General features: G+C 38.8%; 3 protein-coding genes across 4 annotated transcripts; 1 reads left to right on the top strand and 2 right to left on the bottom strand.

The window, feature by feature from the left end:
- Positions 1-230: 230 nt before the first annotated feature.
- On the top strand, positions 231-5,969 carry LOC756919 (NADPH-dependent diflavin oxidoreductase 1). Of its 2 annotated transcripts, none has more exons than XM_030998203.1 (5): positions 231-367; positions 3,088-3,231; positions 3,525-3,643; positions 4,312-4,412; positions 5,729-5,969. In XM_030998203.1, the coding sequence occupies exons 1-5, from the start codon at positions 280-282 to the stop codon at positions 5,871-5,873; spliced, it is 597 nt and encodes a 198-aa protein (XP_030854063.1). In that variant the 5' UTR covers positions 231-279; the 3' UTR covers positions 5,874-5,969. The 2 variants fall into 2 exon arrangements, with proteins under 2 accessions (XP_030854063.1, XP_003724733.3); XM_003724685.3 differs by lacking the exon at positions 231-367 and adding an exon at positions 981-1,105.
- Positions 5,970-7,056: 1,087 nt separating this feature from the next.
- Positions 7,057-11,293, bottom strand: LOC115929083 (uncharacterized protein K02A2.6-like). Its single transcript, XM_030997238.1, has 2 exons — positions 8,077-11,293; positions 7,057-7,124 (listed from the first exon to the last, which is right to left on the bottom strand). Exons 1-2 carry the CDS (start codon positions 11,291-11,293, stop codon positions 7,057-7,059), a joined length of 3,285 nt encoding a protein of 1,094 aa, XP_030853098.1.
- A 5,371-nt stretch (positions 11,294-16,664) lies between these two features.
- On the bottom strand, positions 16,665-24,554 carry LOC115929082 (LIM/homeobox protein Lhx9-like). Its single transcript, XM_030997237.1, has 3 exons — positions 24,536-24,554; positions 19,361-19,590; positions 16,665-18,449 (listed from the first exon to the last, which is right to left on the bottom strand). Exons 1-3 carry the CDS (start codon positions 24,552-24,554, stop codon positions 18,006-18,008), a joined length of 693 nt encoding a protein of 230 aa, XP_030853097.1. The 3' UTR covers positions 16,665-18,005.
- Between the last annotated feature and the right edge of the window lie 721 nt (positions 24,555-25,275).

The following is a 25,275-nucleotide window of genomic DNA, read 5'->3' as shown; positions in this document are numbered from 1 at the left end:
TTTAAACTTCAAACTTAATGATAGTGTGTATCACCATAGGAAGACAATCTGATTAGATTTTGGAGCACGTAGGTCAAAGGTCAAGGGTCACAGAGGTCAACTTATGAAATTCCATACATTGAGATTGTTATCATGATATCTCAAGAACCACTGGAGATTTAAACTCCAAACTTGTTTAAATTGCTCTATGGCGGAGGCATCATTTTCGACTGCGCGCAGTCAAAATTCCATCTAGTTTTCTTCTTCTCTTTGCAGGCACATCCCGGTGAGATTCACATTATGATGGCTGTCGTCAAATACAAGACGAAGCTAGTACGGCCAAGAGAGGGCCTCTGTTCAAACTGGATAGCATCGCTCAAGCCTGAAGGTAACAACAAAATTGTCTGAAATTTGATTCAAATATTCTGTGTTAACTCTAAAAATCCTTCTCATGAGATCTAGGAGGGCATCAATTCTGTGTTAAATGACATCAGTCATTGATTTTGAGCTTCTGACATGTTGAAACTTTAATGATTGTATTGCTTATGCTCATGTCTACAATCCTGGTGTGGTAATAGTGAGTAATACAATAAAATATACATGGTATGTGTAGAATTGCTTCCTTTTTCATTTTTTGTATTCAATATATATATATATATATATATATATATATATATATATATATAAGCAAGTTTAATGAAACTGCAATTTCTGACTGTTCTCAACTGTAGGAGCAAATGTAGATATAGGAGCTGGAAGGTTAAACTTTATTGGTACGAGTTATACAGACTGTTTCGCCAAAAGGCTCATCAGTAATTAAATACATAATACAATCATGGCGAAGTTAAAAACACTCATGTGCAGTCAGGCAAGAATACAAAAGAGACATAAATAATACTCCAGTAAGGGCGAACGCAATAATACAATAGTGGAATTAAGTGGTTTAAGGGTAAGGGGAAAGGTCATAGTGATACAGGGGGGGGTTAACCATATTCAGAGAGTAGAAACTTTCTCTTATGTTTACATGTGGAAATGAGTTCAGTTCTAGAGTTAAGGATGGTGGATTTCTCAGCAGTGATGATGTGGTACTTTTCCCATAGGCAGAGATTGCAGCGATTTGTTCTGGGTGAGTATGGTTGGGCGTGCCGGATGATTCTCCATGATATTGTGTAGGGTGTGTCGTCGTCTTTCAGCATCCAGGTGTGTTTGCTTAGCTCGGTCTGGTATCTCTTTTCTTGGTGGGTGAAGCTTGCTTTGTGAGTTGTATATCTGGCTTTGAAGAATGTGGATGTGAGTCCAATGTAGAGTTTCTCATCGTTGGGGGACACAACCTTGGCTTCATAGACAATATTTTGGTTGTACATTTTTCTGGGAGGGGGCAGTCGTCTTTCTTTCTGCAGTTGCAGGTTTCTGGGTCTCGGTTGGGGTTGTGGTTGATGACTCTATTGTTGTGGGCCTTGGTTATGGTTGCTATGTTATCCATGCAGCTGTAGCTGATCTTCAGTGTGTTCCTATTGCAGATTTTGTGTAGTTGGTGTCCCTTTGGGAAGTGCTGGTCTACGAGAGCGAGGAACCTTCTGCCAATATTCGTCTTTGCGTGCTTGCTATATGGGGGGTTGAACCAGGTTATGTTGCGTTTTCGTTTGTGGTGGTCTTTGTTATTGATGTCACTGGTCTTGGGTGTGTAGGTTAAGTTGGTGATGTGGTCGGCATCACAGAGTGCTTTTTCATACTCCAGTTTCGCCTCGTTGAATACCTCTGCGCTGCTGGAGATCGTGGATAGGCGGGTTTGTATGGAGTGCGGAATCTTCTTGGTGACGGTTGGCGGGTGGTTAGATTCTACATGGACGTACAGCTGGGTATTGCCAGGCTTCGAAAATGGTTTGTGTTCTTTGCTATTGAGATCGAACGTGACATCTAGGAAGTCTACGACGGTAGAGTTAGCACTGGTTGTCACCTGGAGGCCTATCTTTCTGAATTTCTCACATAGCTTCTTTTTTATGGTCTCTGCTGCTCTTGCTGGCTTGTGGACGATCGCTAGACCATCATCCCTGTAGAGCCCGATGTTTTCCTTTGGCACTATACTTTTGATCTCATCCAAGATGAACGAGCCTTCGAGCTCGCATGTTTCCGCGCCATCGTATGATCCCATTGTGACATCGAAAAGATCATCAGCTGTAGCCTTTTGCCAGGACATGTTACCATGGAAGAGGAGGGTGTTCTTGGCTTGGAAGATGATTTCTGCTTCGGATGGGGTTATGGTGGTGAACCTCTTGGCGAAATGGATGGCTTTTTGCAGGAGTTGTCGGTCGATGGAGGGGTAGAAGTTCACAATGTTGAAAGAGATAAACGTGGAGTTGGGTCTGGTTTCAATACCCTTGAACCAATCTATAACTGTGGTGGAATTTTTCCATTGGTTGACATTCGTAGCTGCTATCACCTCGGTGTTGATTCTTTCTAGTATTTTCTTGGAGATGATGCCGATTTCACTTTTACTTGGATTGATGAGTCTACATGTCGGGTGGCTTCGGAAGTTTTGCTTGTGATCTTTTAACGTTACATATGCGGGCTTAGGAGCTAGTACTTGCATCCTATCTGAGAGATCAAGGTTGTCGGCGATCTTTCTTGCTTCTATGTTGGTTGTGTTTTCTGATCGCTGATCTGACCTCTTGTATGCAGCTGTGACGCTGTCTTTCATCAGCTTTTCGTACTGCTGCGGGGTGACATTGTAGTAGTTACTCGTCTTGTCAGCTGGTACAAGGATGTTCTTTTCGTTTCGGATTCTGTTCACATCTTTCTTGAGTTCGTTCTGGAGGGGGGAGCTCACTCTGCGGAATTTAACCTTGGGTATTATTTGTGTCTCTTTTGTATTCTTGCCTGACTGCACATGAGTGTTTTTAACTTCGCCATGATTGAGGCTTTGAATACAAATATTTTGAAGCACACCTAAAGAGCTTAAGCCTCGGTCACAAATGCGATTACGAACTGTTACGAACGCCGTACGAACGATTTTCAGACAATGGAAAAACGGGGAGATTCGTACGAAATTATCGTTCGTACAAACCTTTGACCGTAGCATAAATGAGATGTTTTCATCTTTTTACACAGATGGTATCAGAATCCCAATTTGGACCAAGAAGGGGACCATCTCATTCCCCTCCACCGGTACTCCAGTCATCATGATAGGGCCAGGAACGGGCGTAGCCCCATTCAGGAGCTTCATCCAAGAGAGGGCAGCACATAATATTGGAGGTAAACATCTTTTCTACAGCCAGCTAATGGATTGATTTTGAAATATATGTTGTTTGTTACTTGACCAAATGTACTTATGATACTTATTTACAAATGATATAATATGTGGCTTTTAAAATTCTTTGAAATTCATAATAAATAAATTCAAATGAAGCATGCTTAATGTATTGTGTAATTCTTCTGGTATACCTAACATTCCATTTCAAATTATTTCAAGCTTGATATTCAATAGCTTGAAGTAAAAGAGAGGTTTTCCAAAACTGAAATCTATGATGCTTCCTTTTTCCTGACAGACAACTTGCTGTTCTTTGGCTGTCGGTACGAAAGCCAAGACTTTCTTTGCAAGGATGAGTGGCAGAATCTTCAAGACCAGAGTCTGCTTCAGATAGTCACAGCTTTCTCTAGAGACCAGGTTAGGAGAGACCTAAAGCATAGGATGGGGTCACGGCACTCCCTATTTTTATTTTAGTAATATGTGTCCCGAGGTTCGTTACTTGTCTGGATGACCCTCCACAGAAAAAGAAAAAAAATAGTTAGGATTCCGCAATTTACATTACACACTCTCCAATATGCACGAGAGCATTCCCTGGTTAAGAATGTTCCTTTGAAACATTTTGGCTGAAATCACTGTAAGGGATAACCAAATGGTGGAACAAGTCTTCAATTCATCAAGTTAGTAGCCCTTCTAGAACTTAAATCAGACTAAGAAAGAAGTGAAGTGACATGTTTGATATTCAAATTGAAATTCAAATTCAACTATTCTTACATCTCTTAAAAATACAATTCATGCAGAAATGAACAATTTAAGAACAAAATTATTCAGAAAATAGACAAATGATTCAAATGAGAAAAAATGTGTACACTGTAATGAAGTGGACGTGAGGGGTTGACATGTACCAAAGGCCATTGACCTGTCAAGGCTACTCCCGTATTAACACTGTCACAAATCAAAAATCTCAATGTACATGAATAAAAGAAACAAAAAATACCAACTAATATATTTGTTCATACCGTATCCATTTCCCTATTTGTTATCTCCCGTTTCTCTTCTTTCCCTTTTTTGTGTGTGTATTTTTACAGGAAGATAAGATTTATGTGCAACACAGGATAAAGGAAAGTGCTGCCATCCTGTGGTCTCTTATGAACAGGAATGACAAATCCACAAGAATCTATGTAGCAGGGTAATTAAAATGAGATGTATTCAGTTGTACCTTAGGAAGATATGTGTAGTTCTTTCTATCTTGCAATTGATAATTATTCTCTTTTCTGTTTTTCATATCGTTGTGTTGTTGTTGTTTTTTTGTAATGGCAATCAGTCAAGACCTGACTATTATCACCAAAGCCTTTCTTTTTAATATTAATTGCTTTCCTCTTTTTTCTCTCATTTTTAAATAAGAGTATCAAAAAATAGAATTAGAATATAGGCTTCTCTCTCTTTTTCTCTCATTTCCCCCCCCCTTAAAATGAAGTGAACAAGAAAAAAGATGAAAAAACCGACAAAATGTAGTTGTGTCGGTTTTGTCTGTTTCTACTTTTTCTTTAGTTTGAGTTTCTTTGAGTTTCTTTTTAAAATATTAATCTTTTGTCTGCACTTCTGTTTGTGCCTTTCTGCTGGGTGCACATTGAAGTCTCTTCCACTAATTTTCTCTCCTTCAATTGTTATTTTCTCTTTTTCTGATTATTTGTGATTCTGTGTCTTTTGTGTCATACCTCTATCTTCCATTTTCTCCTTGTCCTCTTCCCCTCTTCACTCTTTCAAGTTTATCTCCTTTTATACCAATGGTCTGTGCAAGATTGAAAACCTCTTTCAGGGAAAACCATATAGCAATATATTTGGTTTACCCTTCTCTTACATTACAGTGTTATACAATGTAAACACAATTTGTTTGTGTCTCTAAGTTGAGCTTGAGTCTTCAAAAATGAACAACACTTACACAATATGTTTCTCTGACTTTCCTGCTGACAATCAAACTAAGTTTCTATAAAAGGTCAACTCCTGACATTTGATGTGTAAAGATCCGATGCTTCAACATTTTCTCCATCGACAATTTCTCCAGGTTTTATTTCGTCAAATGTATAGTGTTTGGGATTGGGTAGGATAGGTTTAGGGTTAGGTATAGTGTGGGGTCCAAGAATGGAGTAGTCGTCCCAAGATCGAGTGTTGTACAACTGAAGGACTATACCAAGGAGTCAGTGACACAAAGACATAACTCCATTTTGGCCATTTTGAGAAAAAGTGGTTAATGTGTCACTGAGCACTTGGGTCTTAAAGATTAAAGTCTATGTTTCACTAGCCATTGACTTCAATGGGGTGTTGGGTGGAGTTAAGTCTCTGTTTTTTCTGGAAAGCCCACATTTTTCTGAACATTTTGATATCAAATACTCATTTTGGCAAAATATGGAGTTACGTCTTTTTGTCACTGAACCCTCGAAATGTAAGGATACACTTTAAAAAACAGTCAAAATATCAATACTGATGTCTTGAATTGTTCCACAGAAATGCAAAGCAGATGCCGACAGATGTGAGGGAAGCACTCTGCTCTGTGGTCCAGTCGGAAGGGAGGATGAGCGAGGAGGAGGCAGAGAGATTTATAAGCGAGATGGAACGGAGGCGACTCCTTCAGATGGAGACCTGGTCATGACAACAGACGTCATCATTTTTATGCCTCCGTTACGAAGTAGCCGGAGGCATTATGTTTTCGGGTTGTCCGTCCGTCCTTACGTCTGTACCTACGTACGTACGTCCCGTTCTCGTGATCGCATTATCTGAACAACCGATCGACGGATTCCTGCCAAACTTTGGTCATGTATGAATCTTGCAGAGCCAATGAACTGGTGTCACGAGGTCAAAGGTCACAGGGCTCATTATGTATGCAAAAACAGCTCGTGATCGCGTCATCTCAAGAACCGATGATGGATTCCTGCCAAACTTAGGTCATGTATGTTACTTGCAGAGCTGATGAACTGAGTAGATTTTGGGGTCATGAGGTCAAGGTCAAAGGTCATGCGGCTCATTATGTATGCAAAAATAGCTTGTGATCGTATTATCATTAGAACTGATTGATGGATTCCTGCCAAACTTAGATCATTTATGTATCTTGCAGAGCCAATGAACTGAGTAGATTCTTGGTTCATAAGGTCAAAGGTCAAAGGTCATGGGTTCATTATGTATGCAAAAATAGCTTGTGAACGCATTCTCATTAGAACTGACAGATGGATTACCATTTAACTCAGGACATCTTGCAGAGCCAATGAACTGAGTAGATTTTAGGGTCATGAGGTCAAATGTATATGAGAAATTGCTTGTAATCACAATATTCTGAGAACCTGTTAATGGATTGAACTTGAATTTGACAAATTTCTTCTGTTTTGGTTTGTAAAATTGCTCTATGACGGAGGCATCATTTTCGAAGTTCCATCTAGTATTTCTTGTATTTACAATGTTTGGGCTGGATGAGCCTTTACCAACAAAGGTTGATTTTCAATGGGGTCCATGAAACATTTCAAAATTATTTGCTCGGTGGTCCAGGGACCCGTTTCACAAAGCCTTTTTTCAATGACAAATTACAAAATCAGTGACAAATCTGCTGATTACCAATCAGAAGCAAGGATTTCAGTAGCTTATAACAAAAACTTTTATTCGTTACTGATGACAAAAAGTTTTGTGAAACACCCCCCAGGTCACAGAGGAGAAGATGATGTAAAGAGATTTGTAAGAAGTGGTGTGGAAGAAGTGACTCCACCTAATGGAGGCATGAGAGTATAATATAGTAGTATAGTAGTGGTGGTTATTTTACCTGACTGCTAAGAAAGCATCAATGCTTGTTAGTAAGCAACCTGAGGACCAACAGCTTTAGTTCCTCTCCGAGGGACCTGGTAGGAATCCTTGTGCTCTGGCCTTGTCAGGAGGGAGGAAGAGACACAGTAAAAGCTGGGGTAATAATATGATTGCAGGGCCCTCCGAAGAACAGTATTGGTACTCACTGATGAGGCTACCCTGGGTAAACAAGATATATTATTATTATTGTTATTGTTATTGTTGTTTAATGAATGAGACGGAGATGAAACAACTTACAGATGAAGATGGTTATGAAGATGGAGGGCATTGTATGTTCTTCTTTATCAATCCCTATTATGTTCTTATAAAAGACCAGTTGGAGAGCTTTGATTTAACTAATAAGTTGTATAGCTTTATTGAGGCTCTATGTCAGTCAGACATCTTTGTAGGCATCCCTTGTCCAAGTACTCATTGTTTCATAACATGACCTGGCATGAGTCATGGGTTGCAGGTCATTCTATATTTAGTTATACATGCTAGTCTGTATTTGCAGACTCTGTTAAACTACATGTAGCTATCACTACACCTCCCTTCTTTAAAAGAGGTTTACATATACATATATAAAACTTCTTAAACTGTACACAGAGTGACAGGGTGGACTACCTGTACACTCGCGACTGTACTAGGGCATTATTCTGTCCCTTAAAGCTGGAGTACTGTCGCTTTCAAATATATAACTTATTACGCGACAGTCCATATCTTTCGAGGTTGCGATTCGCGAAACTGGAATTCTCCGTTGAGGTTGAGTGATATCTGTTGATTTTTGTAATCAAAGTGACTGATTAAATCCGGTTATATTTTTAACGATAACATGCAAATATATATGTCATGCTCATGCAATCCTGCAGTTATGTTTTAAAGTCCAAGTTGAACTCTGTAACTATAAACTATTTACAAAACGCGAAAGTCTTTCTCTGTAGTTCGCTTTCATTTTATTTACAAGTTTAAGCGATCTGGCGGTTTAATAACTCGTCCGCTTCTGGTTCTGGTTGATGACGTAGTTGAGCTTTCTTCAGATGCTGGTTGCTCTGTAGCTTCTGCAGTGTCATCTACCTCGAAGTCATCCTGTGTTGGTAGTGGAATAGACTCGGCTTGTTGTTGACGTGGGACTGGCCTGAGGTGACGTCTGTTTCTGCGACGTATCTCTCCTGTTTCTGTCTCGATGTGGTATGATCTGTTTCGATCCTGAACAGACCTGACAATACCACGTTTCGACCAGGTGTTGGTTTTCATGTCTTGGAGCATGACATGATCTCCAGGCTTTAGCTTTGACAAGTCTCGAGCATGTTTGTCGAATCGCTCTTTTTGCTTCACCTTATGATCCTCCTTTCTTCCCCTCACTGATCGAGTATTGACCTGTTTTGGTCTGGACATTAGGCATGAAGTACAACTTAGGACCATTTCAGTGATGTCTGTGTTGATTCTGGGCCAATAGATGACTTCTCTAGCACGTTTCTTACACTTCTCGATGCCTAAGTGTCCTTCATGGATTTTGTTTAGCATGAACCTTCTCGTAGTAGTGGGAACCACTATTTTGCTGCCCTTGAAGATGATGCCATCTGCTTCAGAGAGTTCACTCCTGATGTTCCAGTATTCCCTGACTCGAACTGGACATTGCTGCTTCGTTTCCGGCCAACCATTTCTGATGATGCCTAGCAGCTCTTGCAGTTGATCATCTTTCTTTGTCTCTTCGACAATCTGATTTCGTTTGTTCGATGTAACTGGCATGCTCTTGACAATAGCATCTACGTAGACTCTGATATCTTCCTCAGTTTCAGCATTCAACTCAGCCTTTGGATCTACTGCTCTGGACAATGTATCAGCAGTATACATGTACTTTCCAGGCGTGTACAAGACCTTGAGATCATATCTCTGTACCCTGATGAGTAACCTTTGAATGCGTAGGGGACAGTCACCCAGTGACTTTACAAACAGTGGAATAAGTGGCTTGTGATCAGTCTCCACTTCTACTTGTTGTCCATAGATGTATTGATGGAATCTTTCACATGCGTATGTGATTGCCAGCAATTCTTTCTCGATCTGTGCATATCTAGTCTCTGCATCAGTCATTGATCTAGATGCATATGCGATCGGAACCCAATCTTGATCATATTGCTGTAGTAGCACTGCACCAATACCATCCTTTGATGCGTCTGCTGACAGCTTGGTTGGTTTCTTGCTGTCATAGAAATGTAGGACTGGCTCTTGTATCAGAGCTTGTTTCAGCTGATTCCATGCATCCTCTTGTGCATGATCCCATGTCCATACATTCTTTTTGTCTAGTAGATGTCTCAGTGCTGCTGACTTGGTCGACAGATCAGGAATGAACTTCCCTTGGTAATTGATCATACCCAAGAACCGTTGGACATCTTTCCGACATTTCGGTCTCTCAATGTTCAAGATAGCAGACACTTTCTTGGGATCAGGTTGAACTCCTTGATCACTGATCAAGTCACCAATGAATGTGAGCTTCTTGACATTGAACTCGCATTTGTCTTTGTTCAACTTGAGATTCATTTTTCTCACAATGCTGAGAACCTCTCTCAATCTGTCATCATGCTCCTGTTGGGTAGTTCCCCATACAATCACATCATCCATCATTGTGTTAACTCCCGGAATGTGTGCAAACAGTTGGTGCACTATCTTGTGATAGACTACCGGAGCACTACAAATACCAAAAGGTAGTCTCAAGAACTTGTACCTTCCGTATGGCGTGATAAACGTACAAAGCTTGGAGCTTTCGTCATCTAGTTGGATCTGCCAAAAACCACTAGATGCATCTAACTTGCTGAAGTATTTGGCTCCTGCAAAATGTGCAGTTATTTCAGCTCTTGATGGCAATTGATAGTGTTCTCTTTTGATTGCTCGGTTCAGGTCTCTTGGATCTAGACAGACCCTGAGCTGACCGTTCTTTTTCATCACCACCACGAGAGAAGAAACCCAATCAGTTGGCTCATCAACTCGTGTGATTACGTCCATTCGTTCCATCTTATCTAACTCGTCTTTGAGTTTATCTTTAAGTGGAAATGGAACTTTGCGACATGCATGCTGAACAGGATGTGCGTCCTCTCTCAATGTGATGTGGTGTTTACCAGGAAGACAACATAGACCTACAAACACATCTTGATAGTCTTGAACTACACTTTTACCCGTTCCGTGTTCAGTTTGTTTCTCAACATGATACACCCGTTTCACCAGATACAAGTCTTCACTCGTCCGTAATCCTAACAAAGGCTGACGATTTCCAGGAATGACTAGACACGGCACATTGCGTTTGATCCCTTTGTACTCAACTTGTACACAACAACGACCTTTGACCGGGATATCTGTCTCATAATAACCTGTCAACATCACTTTGGCTTTTTGTAGCTTTGGTTTTGGTTTCAACTTGTGAAATACTGTCTCAGGAAGAAGATTCGCCTGAGCACCAGTATCAACCTTGAAGTCAACCGGCTGGTTATTGACTAGTAGATTAACTATCCATTCATCCTTGGATTCTTTAGATTCAACAGAGCAAATCATGAAACCTTCTGAATCTACCTCCAAGTGCTGCAGTTCATTGACCTTGGCTACTGGGGTTTTACAACATTTAGCAAAATGATTCTGCTTACCGCACTTCTTGCATGTTTGACCTTGTGCGGGACATTTGTCTTTGCTATGTCGGTTTCCGCACCTGCTACATGCATCACTTTTAGTACGACCTTGAGGTTCCGACCGTTTTGACTTTGAACCAGGAAATTTCTTCTTAGTCTTGCTGAAAGAATCTACCGGAATTGAGGCGTTTTCCCCTGCGGAACTCAACGCTTGTGCCTGCGTTCGAGTTTGTTCAGCCGCACGACATACTTGCAACGTTTTAACCAATGTAAGATCATCTTGCCTCAACAAACGTTCTCTTAGACCATCGTCTAAAATACCACAGATAATTCTGTCCTGGATAAGACTCTCTTTCAACATGGAAAACTCACATGACTGAGCACGACTCCGCAATTCTGTTGCGTACTGATCAACACTCTCATGCACTAACTGAGATCTTGTGAAAAATCTATGTCTCTCATACGTTAGATTACGTTTTGGCATGCAATATTCCTCATATTTGTTCAACACTTTCTCAAGCTTCATGCTCTCACCCTCAGCAAATACAAACGTATTATACAATTCCAAGGCAGCATCGCCAATCACGTGTAGAAGCATTGATGTTTGTAACTTTTCATCTTTTTCAGACATTCCTGAGGCAACATTGTAAAGAGTGAATTTCTGTTTAAATCTTCTCCAGTTCTCGGAAATATTTCCCTTTTGATTGAACTAATAAGTTGTATAGCTTTATTGAGGCTCTATGTCAGTCAGACATCTTTGTAGGCATCCCTTGTCCAAGTACTCATTGTTTCATAACATGACCTGGCATGAGTCATGGGTTGCAGGTCATTCTATATTTAGTTATACATGCTAGTCTGTATTTGCAGACTCTGTTAAACTACATGTAGCTATCACTACAATCCCTACATTTGCAATGCTTTGTGTGAATAATAACTGACAATAATTAAGACCAAGACCCTTAAAGGGGGATAGGGAAGGGAGGGAAGGGGAGGGGGACAGAGGAAGGGGGAAGAACACAGTGAGTAGCTCAGTTTACAAATAGGCTTTATTTCTTTTCTCCAAGGATGTATCATGTGAAAGGTATATTCAACATATTGCATTATTTGCTCCTTTGTGACTTCATCTCAAATTTTTTTCATACATTTTGTTATTTTTTTACAATATGAATAATCATGGATATAAATATGGATAAATTGTAATTAAATTATATTTGATTGAATATAAATATTGACGTCTATTGTTTGGTGTTGTTTTTTTAAAGTAAGTTTGGAATTGTATCCAGAGTTACACTCTGTCACTGTGCAGCTAAGATATTAAGAGGGCATCATGCACCCCTCCCCCAACTTTTGAAGTTCAGAAAGAACCCTTTTTTTTAAAGAATGACAAACAAATTGTTTTGGTACTCTGGTCTTCAACAAAATGATTGTAATTTTCCTTCTAATTTCTCATCTTAATCGTCTTTATAATCATATCTCCTCCCCCCCCCCCCCCCCCCCCCCCCCCCCCCCCCTATCTCTCTCTCTCTCTCTCTCTCTCTCTTCTCTCTCTCTCTTTCTCTCTCTCACTCTCTCTTTCTCCCCTTTTTCCTCCCTCCTTCTTTGCCTCTCCCCGGCTATATTCCAAGAATATCCAAGGAACTTTGTCAATTCATGTCCCATATACACTCAGCAAAAGGAAAAGTGGACACTATTTATAATTCAGATTTTCAAATAAAATTTAACTTATTTTTCATATATCAAAATAAACATAAACTATTCCTCTTTATGATGATATGCAATTAGAACCATATTATTCACGCTTGAGTGAGCCTAGCCATTTAACAATAAATGAGTCTCTGAGTTGCAAAAAAATGGGCATCTAGCCATTCTAATGTTGTAATTTCCCATCTTGTAGACTCAAATTAAAACAATTATTTTTTTTAAATGACTAGAAACACGAAAGAGAGGCATCCCCACCCCCCCCCCCCCCCCCCCCCCACTCCGGGAAAGGAGGGACCGCATGCGTGTTCCCAAAATCTCTGGCACGTAACAAAAGAAAAAGGTCTACCTACTTTACAAAGCAGACTTATGCTGAAAGGGGGGTGCTGGCAACACGCATATGCGCACCCTAAATAACACTGAGTGGTGGGGGGGGGGCCGGGAGGCATCTTGGCCATGCTTGCCGACGCCATGCAGTCCTTGAACAGCAGTTGCCATCCTGAGCTCAATCCTCCCCATTCTTTCTTTCATTCTTCGTTTCATTGTTGAACAAGAATTTCTTACAGATGCAAATGTTCGTTGGCATTCAAATTTTTGCAATTGTCTTAATTTGTCCTTTTAACGATTAAATGAATGTGCCCATCCAAGCGTAAACGTTCAAAACTTGATCTTAAGTATTAACTTTTCTTTGATTTGATATAGGCTATATTATATTTTATTTTATTGACAGTTTATGTGAAAATTTTGAATAAAGAGTGTCCACTTTGTTGTTTTACTGATTGTATAATATTGCCGAATATTATGGAGTACTGCACATAACTTGACATCACAGGTGTCACTTCAATTTTAGTCAGAGATATACTGTGTGATCAGGAATGCGGGTGCGTAAATAGCTTGAAATTGCCCGACTACTATTACAAAATATGAAGATATTCGTGAACAAATATTAAGTACTGGGATATGCAACATTGCATTTCTATGTTTGCATTCATTTTAAGACTTGCTTTACGTTTAATTTTAAATACATATATGAAATCAAAAAGCAATTTGAAATGAAGAAAGTTTCCAACAGTAGTTGCGCAGACACTTAAAGGAGACGGCTCCAACAAAAACGACAAGAGTAAAAATTTAATTAGGTTTCAAAACATTTATTCATCACAATTCAAAGCAATAATAATAATAACAATATTAAATTCTGTTCACTACGAAGACAGGATCAAAGGTCAAAGCACTGTAGCCACTGTATACAAACATAAAGCACAACATTTCTGTACAGAAAAACAGGGCTTCACACCTGCCACATGTTCATAACATATCAATAAAATTCAAATAAATTACTATTTGCAAATTAATTTACAACTTTTTCACCCTCTCCTGTATTTTCTCTTCTTTTCGGCATAAATTCAATCACCACCATATATTATCTCTACGTAGCAAGGTAAGGTACAACCAGTCTATAATGAACCATCACATTACCATACTACACTGTTCACTCAAATGAACATTTCTGAAATTCCGTTCTTGTTCAACATTTTGGCTAGAATCTGGACGTAATTACGGCTGTAATGTTTTATTTTCAATTTTTTCACATTTGCTTGATTCGAAAAATTATATGTCTCATTCCTGGATGGATATACCTCAAAATACCTTTCAGAAAAGACTTCATTTATATATGACCATCTCTTGTGATAATAAACTTTCTGCAATGTGTAGCCTAACAACATAACAAAACTGGCGAATGGATTTTTAAATAAATACTAGAATGTAATTGAAGTATTGACAATTCAATGTGACCACTGATTGCCATGGCACTACTTTAAATAGATATTAACATGGTATCCATTATCCACACATAAGTCTAAAAATACAGAACTTTTTCCTATGCCTCATTAAAATCGGGTGAACTTGTATCTCTGACAAAGTCGGATAAACAAGTAGCATGTTGAAGCAACTGCAATCCCACTGAAATGCGTATATGATTTGATGCGATGCAGAGATACCCTGCAAAGTGTAGTTATCTTTGAAACGGGTCCAATGCTTTGCATGCTTCTAAATTTAGAGTACAGGCTTGCTTATAAGTAATCGATAAACAATTGCTTTTAATTTCTATAATTTGTATCATAGCCGTCAACCAATAAAACCCATAGCGTTAGAATATTCGTACAATTCCTCTCTAAGCTTTATCTTTCAAGTACTGTTTTGTTTTGCGAAGTATTTCGTCAACCATCCTCTGACAAGTAAAACAATCATTAACACTGAGAATATTCTTATAAGTACATAAAGACCCCTAGTACATAAAGGCGCCTCAAAATCGCTTCTTCGCCAAACCATATACAATGTAACAATTAAGTTTTCTCCGGTTGACTAAATGCGTATAAAGCGGCTTGAGAAGCGAATTCGAATATACAGTGCGTCCCAGAAAGAAAAAAAAACTAAATCCGCCGAAGACAAACGATAATGGTGAGAAAAACGTTTAAAACCATGTTCATCGTTACACTCACATCTGGCACAAACGGATTTTGACATGGCATTTTCTAAACAATGTTGCTCAGTGAAGCGGGTATATAGATTAAAAACGTCAATGTATCATCATTCAAAATCACATTACTTCTGCAGTATAAAAAGCAAGGAATTATATTTATATAGCTCATAATTTTTTCTCAATATCCGTTTGTTTTCGGGGTTTTTTTCTTTGTGACGCACTGTATAAATACAAGTATGTTGATTGAGTTTTAGGAAAAGTGGGTGTCATAGAAGCATTAACAGAAATCTGTAAACCTCTTAACAGAATGGCAAGATTCTGGCAGACTTAATTGAGGTATGATTAAATTTTTGAGGTATTAACGCAGAAAAGGGAAAATGAAAATAAAAATGAGATATCTTTGTGTTTGCAATCTTTTAAAAAGATAAAAATACGATATGTTTGTGTTTGCAATAACAATCAAGAGTATTTTGCCTATAAAATGTGTTGAACCAAACAGGGGATTGTTATTGCGTAAAAGACTACGCAGAAAGAGCAATTTAATGCTGTATAATAAATCATTTTATTATTCTAATTTCCTTTACTTCTCTATGGCTAAACTATCTAGATTACCCAGCCACGAAGTGGAGCGATATCGTAAATAATTATAGTACGAATATTAGTACTTGTTAAACAAAGACAGAATGATTTTTGTCAACGATTTCATCATCATGATTATACGAAAGTCGAAAGTATCTACAAATTTGATATTTTTCGTGTGCTCTTACTATATCATGATATTCAGTTTGTTGCATGAGTACTCAAAATTTTAAAAAGTTTGAAATTAAGCCATTGTTTATTCGAATCTAATGGTACTATACTGCCTATCTAACAATTTCATGAAAAGGAATTTCTTTATCATTTTTGCTGGTTAATCAATTTATGAATTTGTTTTGGATTCATTTAAATACGTCTTGTTATCAACTGACATGCGGTAAATACAAACCGCTACATGAAATGACTTCAATTCCCCCTCATTCGATGTGCAAATCCTGTTAGCAGAACAAGTGATAATAAGTACTCGATGTCTATAACAAAATAATTATGGCAAGGTATTCTATTTTACAAGGTGCAAATTTTGTGCTAGTACATGGAGTGTAATCCAACATACACAGTGAATATACGACATCTATGGGACAAGAATACAAACACAATATCTTATCAAATGGGCAATTTACGAAACTGCCACACAAAATGGACATATAATAAAATTGAACGACCACATATCATTAAAAGAGAAGATACAAAATCAGACCTTGTGAGATGAAGGTTGACGAACATTTTGCGTATGGTTGGAAGTGGAAAGACAAAGCCGAACCGTTTTATATAAAGATTATGTCTTTGTGCTTATCCTGCATATATCATATCAGTTTTGACATTTTAAACATTGAGAGAAGTAGTTGGACTCTGGAAAGACGTATAGCTGTTTTATGATAATGTTGTGCTTATCTTCTATAGCATTCGTGACGTTTGGAACATTGAATCCTAATTTGAATACACATCACACGACGACTGCACAGAATTGACAACAAGTTTAAAAAAAATGCATGGCTGAGATCACGCTAGGCGGGCGTAATGCATCTTAGTTTAGACAAAGGTCTCACATTCATGATGGTCTAGTGGTTCATCGCTTGACTCACAATCCAAGGGTTGAGGGTTCGAATCCCAGCCCTGCACAAACATCCTTTGACAAGACATTAATCCACATTTGCCAATCTCAACCAACATGACCGAGGTGTAAATGGGTACCTTGCGATTGCTGGGGCAATACTAATTGCAGAAAGAATAGCACTAAAGCCGATGAAGCTTTCCTAGATAAACAAAATGACTATTATTACAACACCCACGACCAGAATTGCAAGTGCATTTTGAACGCACAGTGCGACTTAACTTGGTGCCAACATTACTCTAATTATGCAAATGATAATTAACTATATCAATAGTGCAACCGTTAATACTATTTGGCATGTGATGATAGGTAGTGAGGGATTCACACTTACGTTGAAACACCATGTTTTTCTCAACACTTTAGAATTAGTGGTGAAGACTGAAGACAATTATTGTGCAAGACTGAATACACAAATTAAACATAATTTCAGAAAATATATAACCGTAACTTTTGATGATATGCATGGACATGGATACACATAAAAACGAGGTTCAGTTATTAATCCAAAGCCGTTATTCATAAATGCAAAGTAGATTTCTTTTTGACAAGGATTAAACATAGACAGTAGATCAACATTGTCTGCTGATCTGGACATTATTGTTTTAACTTTTCATCCCGTATATCTCTTCATAATTATTCTGCAACGAAACACATAAAATGACTAGTTAACATGTCATCACCATGACATTGCTTATGCAGTTTCATTTCATGATTGGTCTAATATCACGTCATCGATTTCGTCACAGAGTGCTACAAACATTTATATGGAAAAGTGAGAGGCTAACCTTGGCGCATCCATGATATGGTCACCCAGAAAGAGGAACTTCACGAGAAAACTTGTCATGGGACCAAGCACTAGAGATGTTACACATGAGAACATTTCATTCAGAGTTAACGTTTGACCTCTAGACCTAGAGATGTAACACTCTTAAAACAATGTAATAACACTGAAACTAAAACGAACATTAACACTAACACCGCAGTCAAAATCACGAAGTTTTCTGTGTAAACCAAGAAGTCTGTCGTTGACAGAGTGATTTCACCAACTAGCACACGTGACTGAAAACACCAATGAGCAGCATTCGTCCATGGTCTGTAAATATATTCTAATTCTCGATTTAAGTCCGTCTCTTTTTTTTCGTATGTTGATATGATTCCAATCTTATGGTTCACGGACAGGATCGACATAGAAAGTTCAGTTGGTTGTGTCCGCAAAGAGTTCCTTCAAGGTCCATGTTACAAAACAAAACCCAGAAGCCAGGATTGATTTGGTGTTGATAAAAACGGTTCCATGTTTCGATTTTATAATGATGCATCTTGGGGATGCAGAATAGGCCTCTCTCTCTCACTAGAGCCATGCTCCTGTCTGTACATCGTTGTGCTGGCAATGAAAAGCAATATGACGTCCGTCATCAAATAAATAAGCGATAACAATTGATCTGGGAGAATGGTTCTCTATGCCGAGTTACTGAAGATTTCGACAAAGCCATGCGACATAAGGCCCATACCGTGGTGTATGTTACCCGGAGTCGGGCCGGGTGGGCCATGTAGACCATGCAGCATCCGCGCCGACGCTGGCATCGAGGAGATGGTGGACACCTCGTCCGCCACGGCAGGCGATGCCGTTTTGAGCTCACTGTAGGTCGTGATTTCATCAAGGAGCTTATCTTCGTCGTCCTCGTCGCCGTCATCATACATGGTGTCAGCGGTGGGATCGCTGCCGCTACCGCTACCACCACCACCGCCGCTGCTGGTGATACTGATGTTGTCCTGGTCGTCCACCTGGGTCGACGGTGATGGCTGATCTCCATCGCACTCGGAGGCATTCTTTTCCGATTTCTCATCGTCTTTCTTCGTGGAAGTCCGCCTGTATTTGGCGCGGGCATTCTGGAACCAAACCTGGAAAGAACAGAGATAAGAACAGAGATGGCAAAATGAGGACAAAGTGAAGGTAGTCATTCTTTTATAAAAGTGATACTGTTCCATTAATTAAAGAACATGATATCTATAACAAGTAGAGGAAGATTTGCATGACGATTATGAAGTAGGTTAAGTCAGTTTTTGATCCGGAATGAAGGCGTACCGGCCCTTTTTGTTAGGTCTGACTTAGATATTAATTCCAGTAACATGCATTCTGAAGTGACAGACCTACTAAGAAGCGTGAAGGATACTATAACCACTTCCCCTTGTACTATTACATCTAATCTGGATGATTACATCCAAAGCCATATCCCGTGTATGACCGCATTAAACAACTAACACGAATATAGGCTTACCCATGGTGGTAATTATCAGATTACAACCAGGGCAACCTCTATACCATGGGTTGTTGACTTACTGAAAAACCGTCAAGGAAAATGCAAATCATCCAGAAAGTGTAGCTATCATAGTGGATAATCATCCACTTGGCCCCTTTATCAAAATAGCGACTGTCTGACAGTGGTAGTCCACTGACTTGTCTTCTTCTTCATCACGTGCCATGTCCTGAGACGTTGGCGACCGTGGAATGCCACAACTCTCTGTCCCATATTCTATGAAGTAATTCATTTTCCCCGAGATCAATTCCACTTTCAGAAATCCCACTCCTTAAGCTACTCATCCACAGAACCCTCCCTCTACCCCTACTCCTCCTCCCCTCGATTCTTCCAGTCAGTGCAAGATTTCCCAAACCATTCTTTCAAATAACATGACCCAAGAAGCTCAGCTGTCGACCTCTTATAATTATTATTCAGAAGCTTTCGTCTTGTTCCTGCCATGGCAATTCTGCTGCTACATTCATTCGGATGAAAAGAAAAGGATCAATCTCTCACCTGCAGAACTCTCTTGGTAAGCCCCGTCTTGTGGGCCAGTTGCTTGAGGTCCTTGGCGTCCGGATTGTGGTTCATGGCGAAGTAGGACTTCATGGTTCTCAGCTGATGGTGCTTGAAGGAGGTTCGCATTCGCTTGGTCCTTGCGGCTGGCACGTGCTGATGGTACATGTCGCCGTCCAGCCCCGGATGGTGCCCGTGGTGTCCCATTGGATCGCAGGGGTCATTCATACCTGCAGGGAAGGAAAAAGAAGAAGAACACGAGTGGTTATAACCCTATGAGAAACAACTTTAATGGGATACACACCACCCGTTTCGGTACCCGCTGGTGATGCATGTAACCCACCAGTCCGACAATGTGCCCATGGTGGCCAATCGGGTGGCAGGAGTCATTCTTTTTCCAAAGGAGAGACAAAGGGGTAGCGACAGAATTGTCAACTCCATGATGAGCCACGTTCGCTTCGGCTGCTGTAAAACTGACTCCTACATTCATTTTGCAATATGCAGCTCGGGGCATAACGGATACAGAACTTCGATGAACATACCTTATGCATTGCTTTATGTGCTATAATATGGTCGTCTGTTACAGTGGATGCGACTGAATGATCTATAGTGAATGGTGCGCTGAGAGGTATTTATGAACAAGACTTCTGATCACCCAACGAAAAAAAATACTTTCGATCAAGTATGATCATATCATATTAGTACTCGAAAAAAAAAACTTTATACGCAGGCTCAAATGCAGTTGGTCCCGAAAGTTTACATACACCTGGTAGAAAAGCAATATACTTTATCACAACTTTTCACTTCAGGAAATAGACAAGTTTGGTCTCGAATTAATGTATAATATAGTATATACATCGGAGACATACTCGGAGACATTTACATATGTGACTCCTGATACGAAAGAGTTCAGTTGTGAAAATGTGAGTAAAAATTGTTTTTCTTTTCGGTGTACGTAAACTTTCGGGCCAAACTGTAGCTGCAGTATTTTCTCTTTACATGCTCTAGTACAGCTGATTATCGTGTCATTCATTACTCCAGTCTTTGTTTTCGTACTGACACGTGTAAAGATTAATCGAAGCGATTCATTTTCATAAGTTCAACATCTATAGAAAAAAGTGCCTCAGGGAACCGTCCCGTCTCATCTTTCTCCCCTGCTTTTGTGGTGCGGTTGAGACCGAGGGCAGCACAACATCTGACACATTCCTGTCAGAAACGGAATTCGAACCTGCCGTGTAACCCTTACTAAGTACGCAAGTTTCGCTTTCTAGATGTCCTGGCTTGTATTGCTTTCTTGAGAAAGTATGGCGCGTTTAAAGGCCCATTGTACTACTTGTAGCTACTTGCTCCCTCTATATAGAAAACAATGCCTAATCGGTGACCATCGGTCCCTCATGATCCTCTTTTTCTTATGTTAATTGAGAGCTGAGTTGATGATGTAGCCACCTGTCAGTGACCTTGCAGGGAGGTCTAATCCCCCTGGCCAAACTAGTGCAGACGGGCTTTAAGAGCTGAAACAGACAGTATCTTGCAAGATTATGCATAGAATGAGGAAGCGGATATACCTGTATATACCCTGTATATATCTGAGGAGGGTTGTCTTTGAAGTGCATTTATTGTAAAAGAAGCATCCAAGACATAAACTATTGCATATAGTTTACGATCCGACTTCGACAAAGTTTTAAAGAGTCATTCGTTCAAAGCTCGATATGCAAGATGCGAATGTGGAGAGCATTCTGAATGAGATTCTGAAAATTGATATAAAAAGCCATGAATATTTCAAATTACAAAACATCATCCGGAATCAAAATACAAGAAAGTCACCGCATGCATTGCCCATGATCAAAATTTCCTCTGTTCCTCTATTCTGTGTCCTATCCACTGTTTTCACATTCCAACACTTATTTCTTGCTCAACTGATAGATATACCGCCTTTCTCCTTAAATATTTGTCACCATGATTTACGAGGCATCCTGGCTTGACGTTCATCCATCTCTCTGCTTGACTGACGATGAGGTTAAGTTCACAATGGGTTTTCAATCAGTCCCCAAGGTCGGGATGCATCGAGTGCTGATAGGGCACGGGCGACAAATTCCACCGGTGGAGGATGTCCTGGGGGTGTTTCACAAAGATCCTAAGTTGAACTTATCTCTAAGTTGGACTTAACAATTATGGAAAGCCGTTAGCATCTTTGATTTTGTAAAAGATATTTCAAAAGGCATAAAATGTTGATTCAAATCATTCATAGTTACTATTATGAAGGAGAATTTATGTTCTTGATGTGGAATTTATAAAAAGTCTAAATTACTTCAACTTTTGCTTTTGGAAATATTTAATTTTAAGGCTACAAATGGCTCTCCCTAATTTTTAAGTTCAACTTTGAGTTAATTTCGACTTAGGATCTTTGTGAAACACCCCAAGGTATATTTTGAGATGCTAAAAGACGCAAGTCCAAAACTTTGGGGAAGGATCTACGAATAGTGATTTGTGAAATTTTCTATGAAAATGTTACACGGAGCCGTTTGAAGCGCCTTGTTGTTATTGCAATTCCCTTTTGATCCGATTAGGATAAGAGTGGTAACAAAAACTGAATTAAAATTTTACGCAAATCCACCAAATGGCTCTTGAGTTACGATTAGGATAAGAGTGGTAACAAAAACTGAATTAAAATTTTACGCAAATCCACCAAATGGCTCTTGAGTTACGAATTAAATGGAGTACTCTCAAGAAGATTTGTAAGGGGAGCGTATCGTCAGCACTGAATACTTGGAATCTATGAGGTTCTTTTTTGTCAAATACATTTAAATGAAAAGCATTGCCAATGAGAGCCCTAGCACGATGTTATGATGATGATACATGGTATATCAGTGAGGGTGATATGGGGAGAAAGTGACGGAGAGGAGTTGTGATAGAAACAATTCATGAAAACAACAAATGATTATGGGACATTTAAACCCTGAGAGATGTCTTACAAACAAATTCGTCAATTCGATTTCCTTCCAGCTTTTGCCAATTGCCTACTTGTTAGAAACTTAGAATAGATAGATGTCCGCTATTTCAGGTATTATACAAAGAAAGAAAGTATCGCACAGACAGAGGTAGAGAGAAACTAACAAAGATTTAGAGACAGAGACAAACAAAGGCAAACAAGAGGGAGATGGAGATGAATTGTGGGCAAGAGGTGAAGAGAGAGAGAGAGAGAGCGAGAGACGGGTAGAGATAAAACGATAGATAGAGAATCACAGAAAGAAAAAAGGATGAGAAAGCTAAGAAAAGCAATAAAGAACTTGGACCTGTCGTCTTACTCATGAGAAGTCGTTTATCAAGTTTATGGCTAGAGATATAGCAATCAACGGCGCCATAATTTTCAGGGGTTTCAGAAGCCAACAACTAAAAGTATGACATCAGACAGCTTGTCCAAGAACTAGTCTAACTCCCAGTCCTCATACTTTTGGGCTTCCCCCCAATTAATGTCTACTCAACCACTACTCCTTCACATTGTATGTGTGAGTGTTCTTCAAGTACATTCATTAATTGGGAACATGTTTTGTATTGTATTGTATTTATTAAACTTCATTGATGTACATCAATATTCTGTTTATAAACCTAATATAATCACAATGTAATGTAACAAATCAATATTCCGTTTGGAAACATATACGTCATATAAGTCAATTTACAATGTAATGTAAGATATAAATATTCTGTAAACATAATGTACCGTATAAATCAATTTACAATACAGTGTTTATAGCAAAACAGAAGGAAAATTATATCCAGCAGAAACACTCTTTTTCTGTTAGTAATAACATGACATAATGCATATAGTAATATAATGTACCATGATAGACCCGAAGATTTAGATATATAAAACATAATACAACACTTTTCAAAATAAATTATAACTCATGCAATACAAAATAGGTAAATGAGGTACATGGAATGCCTAAAATAAATGACGTAATAGTACTTAACATGTTAATTCTTTACTTGAGCCATTCTTTTATTGGTTTCCTGTATAACCCCAAGTTCCTAATTCAGATAAAACAATTAGGTTATTGTCTGTGCTGAACAATATTGTGAATCATAAAGCTTTTAATAATTGCATTCTAAATATAACTAAAGACATTCTAAAAATACATATACATAACTGAGGTTTATGATTTTTGAATCACTACGGGACGTTTCATTTAAGTATAACCACTGTATATAAATTATGTATTGTAACCACCGCCATAACGGAACGATCTAATTTGATATGAATAAAGGTATGTTTGTTTTAGTAATATTCTCAAGCTGAGCACTTCTCAGACCACAATAAATCTACAATGTGGCTCAAAACCAAGTACTTTAAAATCACGATAATGGCTCTATTTTCCTGTTCACGTTTTTTACCTTATAACTCACAATTCGAACCAAAATTCACCCTGTTTTCAGCCCCCGATAAGTCATAAAATATATCTGATGCTTGCAGAAATTACAAAAATTGATTGTCTGTATCTAAAGCCACGGAGATACAACTTAGTTGATATCAAAATTATGGATTGAATGAACAGTTCTGATATTTTATTTTGCTTAGGCACCTTGTACAAGAGTCTCGCTTAATTACAGACCATTGCGGTTCCCAGTAGGCAAGCTGTGTTGGAGTTTGAGAAAACTACTGTTGATATTTTTCGTGAGAAGAAAAAAAAAAGGTCGAGTGCAAAGGAAAGGTCTCTGCTGGCGATAGGAATTGATATACAAAATGTTGAAGGCGAAAACCAAGATTTCTACTTTAAAAAAAAAACAGACTCTGTAATATCACTTTTCTTTCAAACCAAAAAAATCACACGAGAAAGCAATATCGCTGTTTTTATGGTGTTATAAATGTTTCACTCGCTGTTTGGGAAATTTCATATCTTGAAAATGCTATGTTTCTATGCTCGCTGGAATCATGACGTCATTTCGATTGCGTCATTATTTATGTCAATCAAGAAATGTGAAGACAATTCGTGCGTGTGTCATTAATTCAGAGTAATATTGGAACTGTTCACTTTGCATTCACCTCTTGTACAACGTCACTCTCAAACAACGCGACAAAAACTGCGCGTGTCGTTGACGGAGTCTTACGATATTCAATAACGCTTCATGCGTGACGCAAGGGGTGCGATTTTCGAGAAATCACGCCAAACTTACCCCGGTCTCGCAATACCATGTTTATGTACAATGTATTGAACATTTTACTTGGCAATGTAATGAGTCTTATTCTCGAGTACAAGAGTTTGAGAAACTTCACCCCAAATATAAATCTTTTCGCTACACTGCTGATTAAAAAAAGATAAACTTCACCTACTGTATATTATTTTGTCTGTATGGTATTGTATGAATATATAGGCCTATACACACACGATAAATGCACCATGATTTCGATTTTCAGGAAAAAAATGAGAGTCGCTCCTTTCATCTTGTAATACCTCATGAATTATTTTGAAGTACCTTAGACAGAAATGGAGATTATAATAGAGTCTCTGGTTTGTTATCTTCGAGACAATATTGTTCCCTTCTCGCCGACGATTATTGTTTCTCGTATTAATATCTTTCAGCAAGTCATCCGAGATTCCGAAAAGACGAAATATCCGTTATCCGTCATCGGCCTCATTCACGGCGCAACATCATCGGCTACGCATGGGTGGAATTTTTCAGATTTTATCTCGCACCCAACTACAATCACTCGCCTTACTCCTTTGATATTAAAGAGAATCAAGAGACTTCAATTTTAGTTTCAAGTTTTGACAAACTTAAAATCAAAGCTCTGTCGTTTTGAAGTCACTCTGAACTGTTTGTTATCCATTTATTGCATAAAATATGAATAGTTTGGGCCGGCAAAATAACTGCATCTGCATGTTGAAATTAGATTCACTGAAAATGCACAAGCA

This window comes from Strongylocentrotus purpuratus, unplaced genomic scaffold (genome assembly GCF_000002235.5).
Source record: "Strongylocentrotus purpuratus isolate Spur 01 unplaced genomic scaffold, Spur_5.0 spur5_scaffold_4, whole genome shotgun sequence".
NCBI classification, from domain to species: Eukaryota; Metazoa; Echinodermata; class Echinoidea; order Camarodonta; family Strongylocentrotidae; genus Strongylocentrotus; species Strongylocentrotus purpuratus.
The sequence above is the reverse complement of the archived record's forward strand: the minus strand, read 5'-3'. Positions and strand labels throughout refer to the sequence as shown.

What these genes read in the sequence shown, in the direction of transcription:
- LOC756919 (XM_003724685.3), top strand. Translation starts at nt 1,012, where the DNA reads ATGAGTTCAGTTCTAGAGTTAAGGATGGTGGATTTCTCAGCAGTGATG. An exon ending in ATTGCAGCGATTTGTTCTGG is followed by an intron (nt 1,106 to 3,087) that starts GTGAGTATGGTT and finishes CTTTTTACACAG; the next exon opens with ATGGTATCAGAATCCCAATT. An exon ending in ACAAGAATCTATGTAGCAGG is followed by an intron (nt 4,413 to 5,728) that starts GTAATTAAAATG and finishes ATTGTTCCACAG; the next exon opens with AAATGCAAAGCAGATGCCGA.
- LOC115929083 (XM_030997238.1), bottom strand. Translation starts at nt 11,293, where the DNA reads ATGTCTGAAAAAGATGAAAAGTTACAAACATCAATGCTTCTACACGTG. An exon ending in GCAACCAGCATCTGAAGAAA is followed by an intron (nt 7,125 to 8,076) that starts GCTCAACTACGT and finishes TGACAAGGCCAG; the next exon opens with AGCACAAGGATTCCTACCAG.
- LOC115929082 (XM_030997237.1), bottom strand. An exon ending in TTACCAAGAGAGTTCTGCAG is followed by an intron (nt 18,450 to 19,360) that starts GTGAGAGATTGA and finishes TGTTCTTTCCAG; the next exon opens with GTTTGGTTCCAGAATGCCCG.